General features: G+C 43.3%; 1 protein-coding gene across 2 annotated transcripts in view; it reads left to right on the forward strand.

The window, feature by feature from the left end:
- Positions 1 to 668: 668 nt before the first annotated feature.
- prex1 (phosphatidylinositol-3,4,5-trisphosphate-dependent Rac exchange factor 1) overlaps positions 669 to 19,985 on the forward strand; it is an 82,590-nt gene continuing 63,273 nt past the window's right edge. The window contains exons 1-2 of one of the 2 annotated variants that reach the window (XM_071475446.1): positions 669 to 1,452; positions 19,794 to 19,859. In XM_071475446.1, coding sequence (XP_071331547.1) covers positions 1,309 to 1,452; positions 19,794 to 19,859 — 210 coding nt within the window. In that variant the 5' untranslated portion in view covers positions 669 to 1,308. The remainder of the gene's footprint in view (positions 1,453 to 19,793; positions 19,860 to 19,985) is intronic. The other variant, XM_071475447.1, reaches the window with a different exon arrangement.

A 19,985-nucleotide genomic window follows, 5' to 3' on the forward strand; every position in this document is an offset into this window, starting at 1 on the left:
TAACAGCTCTGGGGCCTGAGACAGTAGGTGTGCCTCCAAGCCCCGAAGCTGTATTGATATTAACGTACTTAACAGAAATGACTGTGTTTGGTTTACTATAATGACAAGTCTTGATCTAAACTTAACAGTTAAGGTTGATTGTGTTCTTTATTTATTTATGCAACTGTGGCCCTCTCTGCGGCTGGAGGCTGCACTTGTGTCGGTTACCACCAGGGGGCGCCTTTCCCCTAAAAGTACCCGCCGGGTGCTGCTGTGACAGGTACAGGTGGAAATAATGAGCTAACTTACTCAATATACATATAATTATGACTTTTTTTTTCCTTTCGTGTATTTTACGGTTTAAAACACATGTCGCCTGAGTCTTGTCATTCTGACAGTTTTTCTATTAAGTTAGGATAATTGCACTTTACTAGGAAGGGAAAACGCTAATACGTGAATTGCTGTGTAAACATAAATTATTGCTTTTAATTTAGTATTTTAATGTTTTTGTATGTAGGAGCATATAGTGGCAAAAGGGATGTTGATTCAGAGGCAGGCCACATTTCTTCTTTCTTTCTTTCTGTTTTGTTTGTTTTTTTCAAACCTGGTAGGAATCTCCACTTGGCCTGGACAGTCAGCGACACTTGATGTACATTTAATTTAGGAATTCAAAAGGAGATCTGCACAGGCATGTATGTGGCAGCTATGGGACCGTGCAGCCCTCAGGGTGTGCATGACAGGGCTTTGATATCTTGTGTGCGGCCCGCCAGCGCATACAGACTTGTGTGGTGCAGCTGTGGTATCTGGGAGCCGACACTTGTCTCCTCTGCAGCCAGTTCACCACTAATGTGTCCCTCCACCGGGAGCTGACTTGACCAAACATCGTCCTCTTTGGTCTTCATAGGCTCGGGTACCGATGTGTGTGTGAGCTTGTTTGTTTGTGAGCAGAAGTGAGCTGCCGCGGCCTTGTGCGCGTCTCTGGCCCCGGGTCCCTCCCCCTCCTCCTCCCCCCCCTCCTCGCCCCGCTCCCTGTCGTCTCTCAGGGCTGAGCTGATCTGCCGTGGCCCCGCTCGCTCTCAGCTGGTGTAGCGGCCCCGCAGCCAGGCTCTCTCCGCTTGTCTGGTACTTTTGGCGAACTTTAATTTCAGTGAGCGGTGCCCTGCACGTCGCTGCTTGAGGGGGATTTTTTTTTTTTTGTGTGTGTGTGTGTGTGTTTTTTTGGAAAACTTGCTGTCGCAGAATGGACTGAACCAACAACCCAGCGAAGTGCGGATATTTAAAGAGAAGCAGAGTGTTTGAGTAACCCTCGCTGAGGGCTCAGTTACCGCTATGGAAGAGGACGACGGGCACCATGAGAACGGTGTCCACGCCGCCAAGGACTCGGACCGGCAGCAGCGGCTCAGGCTGTGCGTTTTAAATGAAATGCTGAACACAGAGAGGGATTATGTGCGCACACTGCTCTTCCTTCAGTCGGTAAGTTTCACTCATTCTTGGACGTTGCGTTCATCCGCGCTCCGCTCTCTCCCGCACGGGCAGAGCATCCTGCCAAACTCCAGTCATAAATATTTCAATTCGTGCTTGCCTGTCTTTTTGGTCAACTCGTACCTCTTATTAAATAGCTTGTGGCATTTTCTGTCATGACGAGCTGCTCTCTTTATTTCGGCATACCTGCTGTGTATTTAGTGACACACCTTTCAAGTAGAAGATAACTTCAACATCCCCCCCCCCTGCTGCAGCTGACGGACTGGGCATGGAGATAAACCATCAACAATTTGTACTGGGTTTGGCGTCACTTTCTGTCCGCAAGGATCGCTTCTCTCTTAATAGCTTAACTTTTATAACTTCATATATACGCGTGTGTGTGTGTGTGGACAGGCTACATGAGTTGGACGCTAGTGTTGGCCCAACGTTGTGGCCCTAAGCGCAGACATACCTGTGTCCAACCTGCTGCGCCTCAGCCTGACGTTATTCATGAGGATATTGTCACAAACATAAAGCTTTGCCCGATTTGTTACGAGCCCTGTATGCATGCGGCCTCCGCACGGGCTTTAAAGCCGGGGGCGTCGCCATTATCACACCTTTCTATTGTGCGTCAAAGCACAGGTTCAAGACAATCAAAGCCAGAGCTCAATTCACATTCGCTTTGCAAATAAATAGATATTCATGAGCTTTCAGATCCACCACGCCTCCTTTTTTTTTTTTTCTCCCCCCAGACTGAGATAAGGAACCATTTCAGCACAGTTTCTTATTCAGCCCTTGAAAATCAGCTATCTCTGATGAATGAATGTCCTGCTAATTTTACACGCTCCTTTCAGCCACCAACATAGTGCCAGCGCAGATGGCTCCCACCTGCAGGAGACTATTCAATTTGTCACTTGACATTTTTCGTTATCCTCCTCCCTCCTCCTCTTCCTCCCTCCTCCTTCATCCTTGCCTTGTCATCTATGGTACTGACACAGTGCAGGTGGGGTTTCAGTGTCAGACTGAGAAAATAATGAGAGTGAAGTTAAACACCAATTCGGCTGCATTTATGTGAGAGTGAGAGTAATAATGGGACTGCATGACTGTGCTTCATTGCTTTCCGTACGGAAATCCCCTCTCTTTTGTTGCCCCCCTCCACAACAAGGTCAAAGGTAAGGGTCAGCTACAAAACATCACCCTTGAGCTGGTAGGAAATAAGGCGATCGTATTTCTTGCTTTGCTTCCCCGCTGACTTCAAGAAAAGGCAAACTCTGATTTTCATCTTTACCTGCTGATAAAAGGCTGTTTCCTGTGAACAGGGCAACAATTATTTCATTTTTCAAATTTCAACATCTGGCAAGTATTTGTTAAAAAAAAAAAGTTCACGGTTCCCTTTTTTTTCTCTTGCGCTGTCACATGTTTAGAAATTTCCTTCAGGTTCTTGAAATAATTTTGTTACACTGCTGGTTCGCTGGCTTTTCTGCTGGGTCCTAGACTACTCTAATGAATGGATTTCAATTGTGTTTAAAAATATCTTTTAATATTTGGGGGGCAATCTCTGTGACACTGCTTTCTTTCTCAGTTAAACAAGAGGCAGCCAAGGCTTATCTTCTGTTACAAGACAGACCAGGCAGCAGAGGGACATGCTCAGACCCCCCCCCCCATCGCTCCCAGCTCTGGCATAATGATAAAGACAAAGTCCCACTGATTTATCTGAGAAGTCTGGGAGCTTTTTTTTCCTGTGGACATCTGAAAGCTGTCGGAGCCATAGCCCTCCTCCATCCTCCTCCCCATCATCACATCAATTGGCGTCTTTTGATTTAAGCCAGACTGGAGTGAGATGCTCAGGCTTGAGCGAAGTTCTGTTATCGCCCATGTCTCTGCATAAAACACCCTTTATACAGCTAAGGCTGCAAGCAAACAGCGTCAAAATTTAGCCCACATTGTTTCTAGTCAGGACAAGCCAGTGGGATTTCTGTTAGGATTCATAGTAAGCTGCGTGTTTACCAATTCAACTATTGCATATGTGCATTTTGCCAGTAAATTCAGTTGTCTGGTAACAATTAATCACCCCTCTTAGCATGTCCCATTGCTCTGCACTGTAAAAACTGAAACTAAAAAATGTTGATTTTTTTTTTTTTTTTTTTTTTTTTTTTTTGTATGACCTCGTTAACAAGTGTTTCTATAGGCTGGTTCAGGTGGATATGATCGCCCTCATTACAAGTCATATTCACAGATGGGAAGTTACAGTACTGTGTCAACAAGCCTCGATGCCAAAGCATGCTCTTCTGACCCAATGTACCCTATATGTGATAGTATATGTTGTGCTTACACGTGAGACCCTTACCTAAGTCCACTGAATCTCCATGTGGGGAATGTTGTGGCATCAGGACTCAGTGGCTTACATTGCTAAAGGAGCACGTGGATACTCAAAACAAAATGAGAAAAAAGAAACATCAGTGACCAACACCAGTGCCAATCCCCTGCAAATCTCCCCAGTGCCCTCCATCCAGGGTCCAGCTGAGCCTGCTCACCTTCCCTCTGTGGGAGCCGGGGCTTTGTCACCATGCAGGCTCACTGTGGTGTTGATAAGGAAAGTCTGGCTGGGGGAGCTCACAACATATGGTTTCAGTAAAGATACAGAGTGGTGGTGGTGGGGGGTGAAGATGCTACAGCAGCGATGGGGAATGAAGTGGTTGTAGATTGTCTTCTAAGAATTAGTTGAATCATTTTGAGATGATAAGTGCTGTTTTTCACATTTTAACCTACCTCATGTAATTCAGTTAGATAGCTCCCACATTTCCCAGAATGCCCTTTGAAGGCTCACTAAGAATGTATGGTGTATTTACACATTTTCTGTGAACTATAGACAGAAAAAGAGACAATGTAGGAGTTATACAGTGAGCGGTGTTTCCCCCAGTTGAGAAAATTGAACTGCAGTTATGACTGAAAGTTTTGAGCTTACAATGCTGTCTAGCCTCCTGATAGTGCTGCCCTGACACCATTGTAGCTGCACTGAGGAGATCTGGACATGACGCCATGTCGACATTAAACTAATTAAGTCCAGAATACATTACCTTTTTTTTAAGAGTTTCTGTAAATAGATTTTATATGTAGACCTTGCTTCCTATCTGAAGGCACATTTGTTTATCTCGGTCTCATTTGGGTTTTTCCCACATGTCCATGGTAGGATGGCAGCTTGCTGTTGACTGCCCACATCATTCTCCATTGCCTTATCACTGATTTATTTTCCGCTCCCCCTTTGTGCTCTTCTGCAACCTCCTGGATCTTTAGTCCCCATGAAGCATCGATTATCAATCGCAATGATTGCGGTGACACACAAAGAGATTGTTATCCGGCTTTGGCATCTCAGCCATTCCGCATGTCACTCATCCCCTGGCAATTACCAGTGCCAACGAGCTCATCCAATGTGCTGGAGGGAAGCATGTAGGGATGGTGGGAGGAGAAGAGGTGAGAAGGGGGTTGGGGTGTGAAAAGAGGGATTAGGGGATTCATTTTTGCTGTTATCGTTTTCAATCTCTGAATCTATTGCCTTTTCAAGTGGAGTGGAAACAAGCTGATTCCTTTCCAATTTGAAGTTTGTAGTGATAACTGCTCTTTTCAAGCTTTTGTTGCAGCGATTTCCCTCATTTATGTCTGAATTGATCATTTCTTCCTGCCACAGATTAGTGGGGATTTTCTTCAGGCCAGCGCTTTGTTGATTTAATCCAGGCAACTGGATTTTCCCTGCCATGATGACCAAAATCTATGACAGAATATGGTCAGTGGTGTCATACCCGGTAGACTTGAGGGATTTTCCTTCAAAACCACAAAAATGGGGGTTTGCCATGCAGGACTTTTTGACTGCACTGACCCATGGCACAGTGAATCCTGTTCAGTAAAGACAACAGTGGAATTGTGTGGCCAATAAATCAGTCAGCTTTTGACCCTCTGTCTTCATTCTGAGAAGTGAGAGACGGAGAGACGGGTGAAGGTCTGGAAGGTCTCGTCAGGGCTGCAGGATAATAGGAAACATCTGGAAATCCTGCTCCCTGTGACCCTTGCTTTAGGCCACACATGAGTGAGATTACACATGTCTAATGCTGATGTGTGTGTGTGTGTGTGGATAAATGATGTCGTGATTTGGTGTGTGATTGCACATACACCATATAGCTGCAGTTGTTTCACACCTCTTTCTCTTCTTTTGCTGATGTCGATCCTTCTATACGTCCACCTGTAGTCACTGTTGACAAGAGTCGCTAAGCAAACAGGATGATAGAAGCACATGCTCACCAACACAGAAGACGCTATGCAACCGGTGCCCAGGAAGACAGACGTGCCGGAAGACAGCCTTGAGCCTCCTCTCCGAAGTTGAGCCTGTGTATACCTCTTTCCTGTCCTTTTTTTTTTCTCCATCTCTCCAGCCCTCCCCTCTCAGTGGGAAAGACCAGCGTCAAGTTTCTCTGGGCTAGGGGGGTATAAATAGATTCAGATCCTGACTCTCGTCTTGGCCACAACGCTGGTGGTTTCAGCTCACTGCAGCCTCAGCCCTGCTGAAGTCATACAAACTCAGGCACACATCACATATATTGCAAGAGTGACAGAGGGGAAAAACTGCCCACAGCCCATCCTAACATCAGGTAGAACAGTTAAAAGGGCAGGCTGCTGGGGTTTAGTGAGGGTTTTTATTATTATTGGGCTTTAAACTCTCTGCTGCTTTATAAGGCTCGAGAGACAGAACACAAAGTTTCATCATGTGGCTGAAACTTCAGCATGAATCAAACTTTCAAATGTGAATGCAGCGTGGACAGGTCTTCGAATAAAGCAAAAGAGAGTCAGCTTAACATTTGAGTTTAAAAATATCCTAAACATTATTTTCCATAACCTGCAGGCTTTGGCCTTTTATGTTAACTAGAGCTCATGCCTATGTCGGCATACTGAGATCTGCCTTTGATGCACACATATGACGTTAATGTTTTAAGTTGCCACTGTGCACCATTCCATCTTGCTCTGGACAACTGGTACCATGCAGTGCAGCTACTGAGGCAGACCAATTCAGTTCAGTGGTGGCTGTTGTGTAAATGGGCATAAATGGCAGTTTCCAACTTAATATTAGTGCTTTTTTTTAGTCATGTGTGTTGATAAGCCATTTCTTTGAGGCGTAGGGCTGCAGCAGGAATTTTAAGAATTCAAGTTAACAAGTCTAAACCACTGTAACACCCAGAGGCATGATGTCAAAAAAACACCCCCTTCCTCATTTGCCTCCACAAGAGATGTTTGCAGACTCTTACAGTCGTGAATTAGCAAAGGATATAAGTCATGTTACGTGATCAGTGTGGATGGGTGTTTTTGGAACTTGGTGAAATGTTTTTTTCTGCGAGTTTCTTCGCTGTTAGTGGTTACACAGTCAAACAAGTGAATCTATTCAGGAGTGTGCGAATGAATCAGTGGTCAAACAGGCATTAAATCAGCTCACTGATTTCTCCGTGTCAGATATCAGACCATGCAATGTCAAGAATGCAGCCCGAGACTTTACAGATGCACTGTTTGTGGCATTTTTATGACTGGAGCAAACATCCAATAAGAGACTCTGTCACTGTGTGTGAAAGACTGTGTGATGTGCTTTTCAACAGGCTGATATATGATACAATGGGTGACCTGGCCTGAATTGTAAAAGCATGGCTACATGAGCTCTCTGATGTCCCTTTAGAGAGCATGACCTGGACGAAGTTGGGACAAGTACTTTCTCAGGGTGGATCCTGGGTGCAGTAGCTGTGCGGCATGCTTTTGGAGTACTGTCAGCATGGATGGATGGATACCTGCAGGATTTCTTGGCACAGTCTCTCCCCTCGGAGCTTCCTATTTGGTTTACAGACTGTGGCTGCAGGCTTAAAATGTTTGTTTGCTTTCTCAAATACAACCAGATGTGTGGCTTCTTTTGGGGGTCAGAGGTCGTTTTCCCGATAGGAAAACACTGAGCAAAAACAGACAACCGTAGAACACCTTTACACAAAGCTTCTTGAATTTAGAGAGTAAGGCAAGGATGTTTGATGAAGCCCGGGTTAGATTACTAAACTGTTGAAGTCTTGCTCGATCAGGGCGGGTCAGAGTAAATGCCTGGCCTGTATGCTGTCCAGTCAGGAGACCGTTCACATGACACAATGGGACAAAGGAGTGTCGCACACACATTACACACTGCCCAACACACTCCTAAGTAGGTCTTCTATTGTTTTTTTGTCCCATGATACAGCCACAGTTTTACAAATGTTTTTTTGAAGTCCTCCAAATAAATCTGATATGTACACGGGTTTTCCAGTTCATTCTCATCTCTTTTGTCCATTACTTCAGTGTGAAGGCTCAGGTTTACGCTTTAATGTCAACCTAGAATTCCCACTTCCTCTGAAAGGCCGCTGATGTATGTGTTGTGACAAAAGTCAACGAAAGTGTGTCAGAGCTCAGTGTGTGTGATGCTCTGAGTGAGTGGTGGGGATGTAAAGGTGGTGGGAAGGTGCATGGGAGACAGAACTTTGCTGGATTCACTGCCACAACTACAAAGCAAGAAAAAATGTACAGAGTTGAAAACAAGTTTCTTGTTGTGATTGCCACTTTGTTAAACATTCGCTGTAAGGCAAACAAGTTCACTTCACCAATCTTTGAGAATTCTTTGACCGCACGAGTTAAAGAGGCTGCCGGCTGCGTTATTATAACTGCTCATGACAGCTGCTGATAAATTCTTGGGCCTGGTTGCTGAAGGGCTTTTATTTTGGCGTTCACTCAACCTGATGACATTTTTGCCAACTAACATGGCACGATGAAAGGCTTGAGTCATACATGCTTGAGCTGTTACTGTGATGATTTTGTTCTCACATGCTGACAGGAAACCTTTTAGGGATTGGTGCGACATTTTGACATGGAGAGTTACCGCAGCCAGTTTTTGGAGTCAGCTGTGATTGACATGACACTTAACACGACAGATATGTGACAGAAAACAAGAAAAAACTTGGAGGTGAATGGAGCCCTTGCTTTAATGGGGATTTTACCTGAGACTGTTGTCTCTTTTCCTCTCATGATTTCAGTTTCACAATTGAGGTCCCACACTCTGTTGTCTTCCTGCTGTACTTTTGCCCGTGAATCAGAATGAACCTGAAAGCATCACTTTCAGAGGTGGAAACTAAAACAAGTGTTAGTTGCGTCTGTGCCTGCCAAAATGAGGTAAATGAATGTAGGTCAGTTGCATCAGTGGTTTCAGAGCTAGAAAAAAAAATCAGACAGACAGAAAGGACTTTAACTAGCTGCCCTCTAACTGTCTGTCCATTAAACACTGTTCTCTGTCATGTTGGTAAATATTGTTTGAGTGGGAACCAGTGGGTGCTCGCTATGATCTTCCCCACCGCTTTGCCAAATGACCATTATTGTGGAGTGTTGAATTGCTAATTTGTTTCTTTACCACTGTTGTCTCTCTGTCCCCGCACAGGACAGTGTTTATGTCTGCCCAGCTGAATGCCAGGTGTGGCACTGTTAGTTTGGTTTTGCTTGGTTGTGTTCCGAAGATATTATGAAAAATATAGGAAAACGCTGTCTGAGTTCAGCTTTTAATGATCAGCTGTGCCACATCTTTTTCTGTAGCTGGTCTTTTGGTTTGTTGGAAGCTTCGCAGGTCTCTGATGGCTCACTCAGCGCCACACTCACTGCAGTCTGATCCAGTCTGTGATCCCCACGTCTGTCAGCAGCGAAAAACACACGTCCAAACGTCCAGATGGCCTCTGCAATCTGGTCCATGATGTTATCTCCATCTCGCCACATGTCACCCGTCAACAGGAGCGCCACTTGGAAAAAGGGGCTTACAAACTGCACTGAGTGTGAGCACTGGTAGAGATGACATTAGGTGATTATTGAGCTGAGATGAAAGAACATTCCCTGTGAAGAGAATACGTCATTTTACCAGCGTAGGTCATTTTAACAGATTCACAGGTTGAAGCAGATGTGCTAATCTGAACTGCTGGCTGTTAACACTTTACAAATGCGGAAACAAATATCAATCCATCCATCCTTGCATCCACACTGATGTGCTTTCCAAGCTATTTCTAGTCCCATTGTCACAGGGGGAGTAAGTGAGAACTGGTGTTGTGTGCTTCTCTTTGTTTTGTTCCTACAGATGTGTAATGAGAGACAGAATAGAGAGTGAGTCTGTAATTGTGTGACAGAAGCCGCCTAACAACCCGAAAAAGTGGAGATATCATAAATGATATTTATAGCACATTAATTACAGGCAGCCACTGTGAAAGAGTGCGAGCATCTAGCAAAATGTGAAGGTGAAAATGCCCCAGCCCTCAGTTTTAAATGCATCACGCCAACCAGGCAGAGGGGAAAAAAAAAGGAAGCTGGGAAATGATAATTCTTGCTGTAGTGGAACCTTTTGAAAACAACATTTAAATGGGCTGAATAGGTTTGCTGAATGTCACTGAAAATTTGTATTTCACTTACTGATCATATGCATCATCCATTCATTAATGCAACAGAGCTGATTAGTAGGCAGTCTTAAACAGGAGGTCCCTGGTCCAGTGCTGTCTGTCCTCTGTGGTCGAGACACTGTCTCATCCCCTGTAGTGTTTAGTTTCCGCCCATAAGAGCAACTCAAAAGAAGTTTAAAGTTCTTCAAAGCGGAAGTGAGTGAGAGGAGGAGAAAAAAAACTGGACATGACTCAAAGAAGACTTTGTGTTTTGGTGATGGGCTCTGCCAAAAAGGGTTTCTCTTGGAAGACGGCGAGGGACTGGTTGGAGGGTGAACGGGGAGCTGAGGGAGTTTGGGAGAGATGTGAATTACGGCTTCGGAGAGAAAGAAGTTTGCTAAAGTTTACTGGGGTCCCTCATTGTGGCAACGCCACGGGCCATTCTCCGGCTCTGCTGCACTCACACCACAAAGAGGGGATTTCTTCATTTATTTATTCAATTTCATGCCATGTCGACCCCGAAATGGCCCCATCTCCTCTCCAGAACTGCCCTGTCCCCCTTTGTGGCTGGCTACCCAAATCCTCTCTCCAGAAAGAGAGACCCTTAATGGATGCATTGTTTTTAGCTTGTTGTTGTTTTCTCTTGGATAAGGAGGGGTAGAGGGTTTGAGGCTGGTGACCTGAGAACTCACATAGAAAAAAGTCCTGAATCTGTGGATCTGTGATTCTGTTTGAGCGTTGTTTCAGTAGGTGTGGGAACCGAAGCGAATTGAAAAGGGGCTCTCAGGACCAGCTGGAAAAACCTTGACAAGTGTTAGAGCTTGTTCTTGATCTACAGGGTCTCTTGTGAGATATCTGAATTGAGTGAGATGGCCCAGCATTGTTGCTGAATGCTGATGGTAGCCATGGGCAAACAGAAAAATGGCCTAGTTTTTCCCCCCATTAACACCATGTCTGTTTTCATTAAGGAGGAGCTGTCAGAATAAGACCAACCCACTCCAAAAGACTGTAATAAATCATTATTTCTGCTGATTACCCATATATTATATGTAAATTTGCACTTGCTCTCATGACCAACAGGAATTAGATAATCCATCACACCTCAGTAGTTTTGTTCCTCTAGCTCCATATGATCAATATCTTTACCAAATGGAGGTTAATGAACATGAATGAACTGATGTGAAGTGGATGTTGGTGACACATAGCAGTTTAGCAAATATGTCAATATGTATTCCAGGTCCTATTATAATATTGATATCTATAAGAAAAATGTAGACAAACGTTTGTGTATCGTACAAGCATTTTTAAAATCAGCTGTTTTTTTAGTCAAACTCATTATTTCTTCAGTTTGTCTTGTAATTCAGGAGACCAATATTTTGTTGACACACGCTTCCTTTTTTTCTGTACAACACATCAGAGCTTTCATTATAACGCAATCCAGGAGAATACCCCCACAGCTCCCAATCTGCCAGTCAAGGCACCATGTGATCATGTTCTCACGGACATTCATTTTCCCGTTAATCCCAGTTTAATATGGATAGCCTTTGCTGAAGGCAAACATACAAATTAAAAGGATCCTCTGCTCCTCACTCATAGTGACCCTTGAGGCAGTATCCCCTGCTAGCAGTGTGACGGCAGCACCAATGGCTTTGACCCTACTGTACGACTTACTCCCGTGTCTAAACTTAACTCGGTTCGACAATTATGACATTTCCTCACTTCTCTCTAGTTATTTCCCTGCTGGTTCTATGTAGAGTTTCTTGTGTTAAGAAATTATTTCTAATTATTAGGATTTGAACCTTGTAGATGAACTCAGGCTTTTTTCACAGTCAGGTTAGTGAACTAAAGTGTTTTTTTTTTAGTACTTTTGTGAACTCATTGTCAGTCAATTAAAAGTGTTCTAGACCAAAGTGAAGACTTTGACTCACAGAACGTGAATCTGATGTCGGGTCATTACTTGGTTGGCTTAGCTGCAGGTAGAAAACTGTGTTGAGAAGCAGACAAGGCAGACGTGAAGGCAGCAGGCCTCTTACTCACTGTCCAGTGGAGCGAACACTGAGCCCACACCAGCATATGGCCCGTCTGAATCTTCACACCTTACTGTCTGGCCCCTCTTCGCTCTGATAAACCTCAACATTTAGCAACCCCCCCCCCCCCAGCCCCCACCCAACCCGCATCTGACCCCTTGGCTGTTGGTCATATGAGATGATGCCGGATGCCTCATATGACACAAGAGCAGTCATTGGCGTTAAACAGTGATCACACTGTCTGGGGCGGCCAGTGATGATGGATGCTGGGCTGGACACGGCATGTTGTTTTTCAGCCTGTCGAGTACAGTAAAGTAGTAATGGAGTAAATAATAGAGACAGTGGCTTTGCATTTGTGTCTGCTCCTTCCAATAGCAATAAATAGCCTGATCTTCCTGCTTGTCATTTTGTAATTGTTGGTGCCTTAAAACACAGACAGCACTGTCTCATTACAGTGTGACTGTTGTGCCACAAAGTCTACAATTTAAATCACTTCCAAGTGTATAGTGCACAATGTGATTTATTTATTTGTTACAGTTTGGTTTGCATGCTAGTGCGAAACTGTCAGACTTTACTTAGAAATAGTAGAAAGTAGAAATAGGGGCCAGTCGAACATGCTATATACTTCCTTTTCACAAAGGCCACACTTCCTGTCCAGAAGTGACATCTGCTGCTTTTGTGTGGAGAGGCGCTGCTTCGTTCTGCAGACTGTTTGTTTTCCTTCCCTGCTGAGTTGAACCGCTGCTTATCAGCTCGAAAATAAAAAAAAACAAAAGTCTTGTCAATGATTTAAGTGTCTAAAAAGTGTTGGCCTTTGTTCTGCGTAATTGCTCTGGTTTCACTTCCTGTTTGCATGCCACACACTCAAACGCAACAGCAAAGACATCCGTGTGCACTTCTTCTATTGCAGTTTGGGTTTTTTTTTTTTTTTTACTTAAGTTTTTCTTGCACATAAGCAGTTGCAAAAAAGTGGACAGTGACTCAGCTTGATGGGATCCCCCAGCTTTGCATCAGCTGGTCTTGCGCCCATTCAGCAAGTTGCACGTTTTCCAGCTTTTATGTGAGCTGCTGTCAGAGCAGTTTCACACACTGTCCTCTTGAGTACGGCCCCTAGCGACTTTCCTTAGTTGTTTGAGGTGGAGATTGTGATGTGAATCTGATTTGGCATGAAAGTGTGGATAGATTGAGCAACATGCATCCATGACAAAACTGTACGCCGTCGATGTTATCTGAAGCTAATGTCCAACTTAGTAGAGGCTTTTTATATTTTATCATCACTGGTTGGGACAGTCATCAGCAGTAGCAGTAGCAGCTTTAAATGAGCTCATAGCAATGCACACAAACATTGTTTTCTGTGCTCTGCAGTGATCTGTCCTGTAATGGTCAACATTTCCTGTGGACCTGAGAGTTCTTTTCTGAATTGCGTATGCTTCGACAGGAGGTTTCACACTTTAGCAACTGCACAGAACTCTCGGACTAAACTACGGCTCCAGAAAAATCTCTCGATGGTTCAAGTGTGAAAACACCCTTGTTTCACAGATTGTAAATGAGGATAGATGAAGGGGTGTGGGGTTGTGAAAATGCTAACAAAAAGCTAATACGATTATAGAAAGCTCACAGCCTTGTTTCTGGGAACTGTTTCCTAGGGTTTAAATTAGATCAGTTAACCTGTTAAATGTCTCACCTTTTTTTTTCCTGGAGAAAAAATGTCCAACTGCGTATGGCCAGGGCCAGGGCCAGGGCCAGGGCCAGGGCCAGAGCCAGAGCCAGGGCCAGAGCCGGGACCAGGGCCAGGGCCATCATCTGTTTGGCTTCTGTAGTAAACCGCTTGTTTAAACATTTTTAGCTTTAGTCTACAGACCATTTATATAATGAAATTAAGATTAAACAATCTGCTTCATGACTTTGTCAGCTCCATGCACTTGACAAGCAAAGAGAGCAGGCTAAGAAATTTTAATAACCAGTAACATTTTGCTGATAACCACAGATTGCTGCCAGGCTTTGATAGTGTGCTGCTGCAGGTATTACTGTTATGAAAGGAATTAACTAAGTGAGTGAGTGAGTGAGTAAGTAGGAAATCATTTAGAAGAATTACTGAGCAATAGAGAGGACATTGGCTCACTGACAACCTGAGTAAGCTTACAAGCATGAAAACAAGACTTTATCTGTACATTGCATCAATGAAAACCCTAAAACATGTAAGTGTCTGGGACGTGCAAAGGTAAAGCAAGTACAATCTGCATCCTGAAACTGAGGGAAATCATTATGATTAACTATTAAGATATTTGGCATAATGTTCAAGATTAGGCTTTCCATTATTTTGTTACTTTTAGCTTTTATAATACAGAAATAATGAAAAACCTATTCAAAAAATATGTTTTATTTCTTGTAACATTTTATTATTCTAGTATTTCCTCTGATAAATGTCATTTCAGCTTTTTCAGCCTTTTGAAGCATGTAACTTAGAATTTCTTTTATTTTCACTTAGACTTTCTTCTATTTCCTTTGTGCAGTATGTTGGTCTTTCCTGGCTTTACCATACTGAAACATCAGTGGTGTAATTCTGCATTAGTGTTGTACTTGGCAGCTACTTTGTGGTCTATCAAGGAGCTTCATGGCTTTTTTGCTCGTGTCCTGTGGGATTGCATCATGAGCAGTTTTCCCCTAAAAGCCCATCACCCCAGTGGCAAGAGACCATCATGTGCAATATCCCTGCTGTGCTCTGTGCAGCAGCTGAGCCCCCTGCACACAGCCACTCTGACTCATTATTGTGAGTTGAAGGGTGTCAAAAAAAACATTTGTTTCCCTTCTGACTGACTATTATTAACACATTGATTAATGTCATCACTATTTTTAGGTACTGGACAGTGAGTATGTTCTGATGTCTAATGTGAGCTGCTTTGGGTAACCTGTGCAGGACAGGTGACGTCATATATACATAGTTGTACCTTATCCAAGGAGAGCTTTCAAAACACAATCATCTTTTAGTTCATCTCCATCAACTTCACAGTCAGTGTGGCACAATGACAGAAAGATGAATCTGTCCATGTAAATATTATTCATCAATGTCTGATTCTCCACTTAACACGATTGCACACCCGTGGCTCACTGATGACGATGTGCTGATGCCAGGAAAAAAAAAGGGCGAAAAGGTCACTAAGGATGGAGATATCAAAGTAAACAAGAACCGTCAGCGCCATCCTGCTGCCTCTCGGCGAGTTGATTAAGAAGTAATGAGCACAACAACTGTGTCCGGTGGGTAGAGTTACAGCGTTTGTCATGACTACTGTGTTTGTTTTTCCTGATTGATTTTTCTTTTCCAATAACATCTGGCTTAGCCACATACTGTGGAAGGGATGGCCCTTTCAATATTCATCTCATATCTTAATGTCAGTACATGCTGGCAACGCTCTGAGGTATTGCCCTCTCCATGCAAATGATGCATGACTTGTAATACGCTGAGGGTTTTCTGAGGGCGCAATTACATCTGCTTCTTTTATGTTCTCCAAACCAGAGTTGGAAATATTGGCTTTTTTAATTACTATTATTTTGCATCTTGTTCATACAGCCAAATTATGAAGCCTATTAAGGCTTGTTAACAGAAGTCACGTAGAATTACTGTTAGCTGTTAAAGGCTGGTGTTATACTTTACACATCTTCAAGTTTGTGAGCATCCACTAGGGTCGAAGACCCTTACATTATATCATCAGAGAGTGTAAGCGAGGCTCTGTGCAGATGTCTGCGCAGTCACTACGCTGCAAGGCCATCAACTGCGCATGCTTCCTCCAAGCAGACTAAAAAGTAGTATAATAACAAAAACTACATGTCTCTGGTGTCTGCAGATGTCTGCATCTGTATAATTGAGGCCTAACTTCTGCTAAGTATGATTGACTTGTCTATTTTCTTGATTGGTGGTCATTACTCTAAAGGGCTCAAGAAAAAGCTGAATATGAAAACCACCCCAGACTGCAGTTTGTCCAATTATGATGCCAGGCTTTCCAAGTACTGTGAACTGCTGTCCGTCAGATGTCGACATCCTCCCAATTATACCCATCATACCTTCTTTTGGGGCCATTTCTTGTTGTTGATTCTCATCAGGCTCTCAAAATACTACAATCCTGACCAGAGCTGGAGTGAAATCAGACACACGTGGTGTGCATGCCCAGTTTCTGCTCTGCTCTGTTGTCTCCTCTGGCTCCGCTGAAGCCAATGTCTGGGTCATGATGGTGGACAGTGAAAGCTTCCAATTTTCTCTCCAAATAAACCTGTCTGCTTTGTGATGGAACAATGAAGACAGCCAATACAACCCATGGTGAGAATGAGGCGAGACCTGGACTGAAAGGAGCTCTTTGTTGCTCCTTCCCACCATCCTCCCTGCTGATCCCCCTGTCACCACATCTGTGTGGCACATTTTGTTTAAGGAGTGAATCCTGCCTGGACGGTAGCTGTCTAAGATGTCAATAAGGAAGGACTCAGAAGTCTGGATACTTTAGTTTTTCACTTCACCCTCCATCCCTTCCCCTTTTTTGTTTTCATCCGTTGTCCCCCTTTGCTATCTCCTGCCCTCACCCTGCTTTCCTTCATCTGAAAGCCACTGAGGAAAGGCCTTGTTTCCTGCCTCATCTCGTCTCCTCTGCCAGGGAGCAATCTCTCACATGAGTGACTCTTCCAGTGTGGACACGGTACAAGTTGCCATATGGGAGATTTAATTAGTGTACGCCTCAAGCACAATCAGCTCCCTCCCAAAACCAGTCAAGAACACGACAACTACTGCCTCTCTTTAATACAGGTCTTAATTAGGGAGGTCGCAGCTCACTGCTAAGGATCTTTGCTTTCTATTTTGGTAACAACCTACGCAAAAGCTAGCAAAGAAGAAAAAAAAAGGGGGGGGCAGTCCTCCCAAAGTGTTCGGTCTCTGAGGAAATGATATGATTGCTGCTTGACTGCCGGTTGGCTGGGTTCTATCTTTAGAGCAAATGTGTGATTACAAGTGTCAGTCTTTCATTATGGCAAATGACTTACTGTAAGTAACACACACATTAGGCCAATGTAACGTGGGGCTGTATGGAGCATGCAAGTGTTTTCTTTAAAGGGACGGTTCACTCAAATTACAAATAAATTCATTTTCATTCTTGTGGTATGTAGCCTTGCAGATAGTTTTGGTTCCTCTGCGTCACCCACAGAATGCAGTGTCAACAGTTTTCACTGGGAGTATTTGGTAGAAATTTGCTAGGTTGGATTTTGAACCTTAATATTTTTTGAACACAGACCAGAAAAATGAGCATCCGAAAAGCTTCTAGTCTTGAAAAATGAAAAGTATCAACAGTTTGCATCTAATGCCTGGTCAAATTCTTATGTTTGTTTACTTCTCTAGTTCTTTTACTTAAATTGGAAAACTTTTATAACCTCAGACTACATTTTATAATTTTTTTTATAGGTTGTTGTTTTGTTGAATGAAAAGTAGGGCTGATATGTAAAAAAAAAATCATCAAAGTCATCAAATCATCATTTTTTTCTGATGGATATTGTGAGTCACAATTTTAGTTGGAAAGGTTATTTTTGCATTTCATTTTCACAGAAAAAAATGATGAATGTTAAAAATGATGATGATGTGATTTTTGTTGGGGCTTGTAGCAAACAAGCACGTTCCTTTACATCTGGAGAATATGATCTGTAGGCTATCTCTGTAGCACCACAATGCTTCATGTATGGTATCTTGTGACAGGTCTTACCTCTATCCAATAAAACTCCAACTCCACCTCGGCTATTGCACTTTGCCATATTGTGATTTTAATAGTATTTCAAGTAATTGTTCAGCCCTAATAAAAAGGGGTTTAAAACATGTTGTCATTCCTCAAACTAAGGCTACGTATTGGCACAGATTTTGACGTTGTTTTTATAAAGACACATTTTTCAAATGTGACTTTTCAATTCTGTGAGCGCCAAAAACAAAATCCCATTCCTCTCCATTGTATTGGGACAGAGGGAGAAATCTGAGAGAAATATCCTAGGATCCAAAATAACCTGCATGGCTAGAAGCTGCTAGAACCACTGACCTTTGTGCATGAGTGTGCAGGTGTCTGCAGATCATGGTGCTGCTTGTTTCATCATTATAGCTTTGAAGTGAACCTAGAGGTTAGAACAAAAGCAGCAACCTAAAATAATACTGAATTTTTCCAGAGTCATTGTACGTACATCAACTCATAGCCTTTTTTTCTCTCCCCTTTGTAACGCCCTTCATCCACGTGGCAAGCTATCAGTTTTATCAGCTATTCTTTTTATTTTCAAGACTGTATCGGTGTCTGGAGATGAGGCAGACAGTCAGTGAGGCAGGTTAAGCCTGTCGGGCACAGTGCGACAGACAGAGGAATGGGGAAGACAGAAGAAGAAAAAAAGAAACTGTTTGCAGATTCACTTCCCCTCTCTTTGTCAGGATTCTGATTGGCAGGCATGTACACACACGCACAGACAAAACTGCACACACACGCCGAGCTAAACTTGACATGAGCCTATTACGGCTGTCTTTTGCTGAAGTGGTGTGTGGAGACGCTGCAACAATGAAGCAGTTATTTTGGCTGATGTCTTACAGCTGAATGCTCAGGTGCATTAGCTTCCACTGCAGAACATCCATACATTGAGCTTTAAGTGTCACAAGACAGTGAGAAACACATGTCTTGTCACATAGTGGAAAGTTGTGTGGTACCTAAGGGATAGTGAAGCAACTCTCACATGTCTGTCTCGCACCATGAAAGGCAATACTCTGTGAAGTATGTGAGCGTGCATGTGACTGTCTGTCGCTCAAGGGCTTTTGTGCTTATGCTCATGCATGGAGAGACATACAGAAGCATACAGTATACAGATTCATACAGTGCACAGAGACAGAATCTCTGTGCACTGTATGAATCTGTTTCCTCAAAACAAAGCATACTTTTAAAATAATCAGAGGGAACCTGAACTTCCACTAACAGCACCACAGACTGTAAATAAAGGTGCACAGCGTAACCTCAGTGACGTCACCCATAGGTTTCTGAAGAGCGGTCTTGATGCTCAGAGTGGGCTGCTCCACCGTCGTCATCTCCCAGCTAATCCAGAAATGGGCAAAGAAGTCGGCCATGTGTGAAGCCAAGACTTCAGTGCATACTAGTTTAATAACTGTGGCAAATGTACACTCCGGTTAGCATCGTTAGCACAGTTCTCCGTCTGGGCGTCTTGCTCGAACTCTGATTTGTTCATTGGCTAATTAGCTAGGTAATAAGCTAAGCTAACATGACATCAATACCTTCGAATTAGTGCCAACATATAAGTAAAATAATGCAAGGATTTCACTCACCTCAGAAACCAGGAGCACAGACTTCCTTATGTTCTGTGGATTAGCCGCACAACAAGACATATTATTTGTTGATATTGTGTGAGAAAAATCCTCCAAACACCACAAACATGGCCAAGTGGTCACGTTCAGTGACTCAAATTAGCTGAGGGGATGCTGAGCGGACAGCTAGCCAACTGTGACAGCACCCAGGTGTCACTCAAAGTGGCAATGCCCTATTTTTTCCATAACTTTAAGCCTTAATGAAATGTAAACGGATGCGTTAGGTTAAAACTCACCCCGTACAGTTGTCATCAAGGGGGAAATACAATAGAAACTAAAACCATTTTTTTGTACCAGGCTGTAAACGTGTTTATTTCTGCTGTAAAGTTGGGCATTTGAACATAGGAGTCTATGGGGATTGACTTGCTTCTGGAGCCAGGATGTTAAAAACCTGTCTTGTTGTCTTGTTTAGTCAGACTTGGATGATCAAAACTCCATATGCTGCTTACATTCTCCTATATATTCACTTCTTTTTTTAATTCTGCTTTGTGTCTTTTTCCTCCGCAGGCATTTTTGCACAGAATCAGACAAACTGCCGATGACCAACAGTGTCTGTCACCTGAACATGTCAAGGTATGACCAGTGCAGGCAAAAGACAGTCTGCAAGTCAATATATATATAAAATGATTGATTTTTCCATACTGAGATGCTCAGATGAAATATTTATGCACTGATTGACCTTTTTCCCCACTTCTCTGT

The sequence above is a fragment of the Trachinotus anak genome, unplaced genomic scaffold, assembly GCF_046630095.1.
Source record: "Trachinotus anak isolate AG129_WGS33_773 ecotype Australia unplaced genomic scaffold, CSIRO_AGI_Tana_v1 ptg000004l, whole genome shotgun sequence".
Taxonomy (NCBI): domain Eukaryota; kingdom Metazoa; phylum Chordata; class Actinopteri; order Carangiformes; family Carangidae; genus Trachinotus; species Trachinotus anak.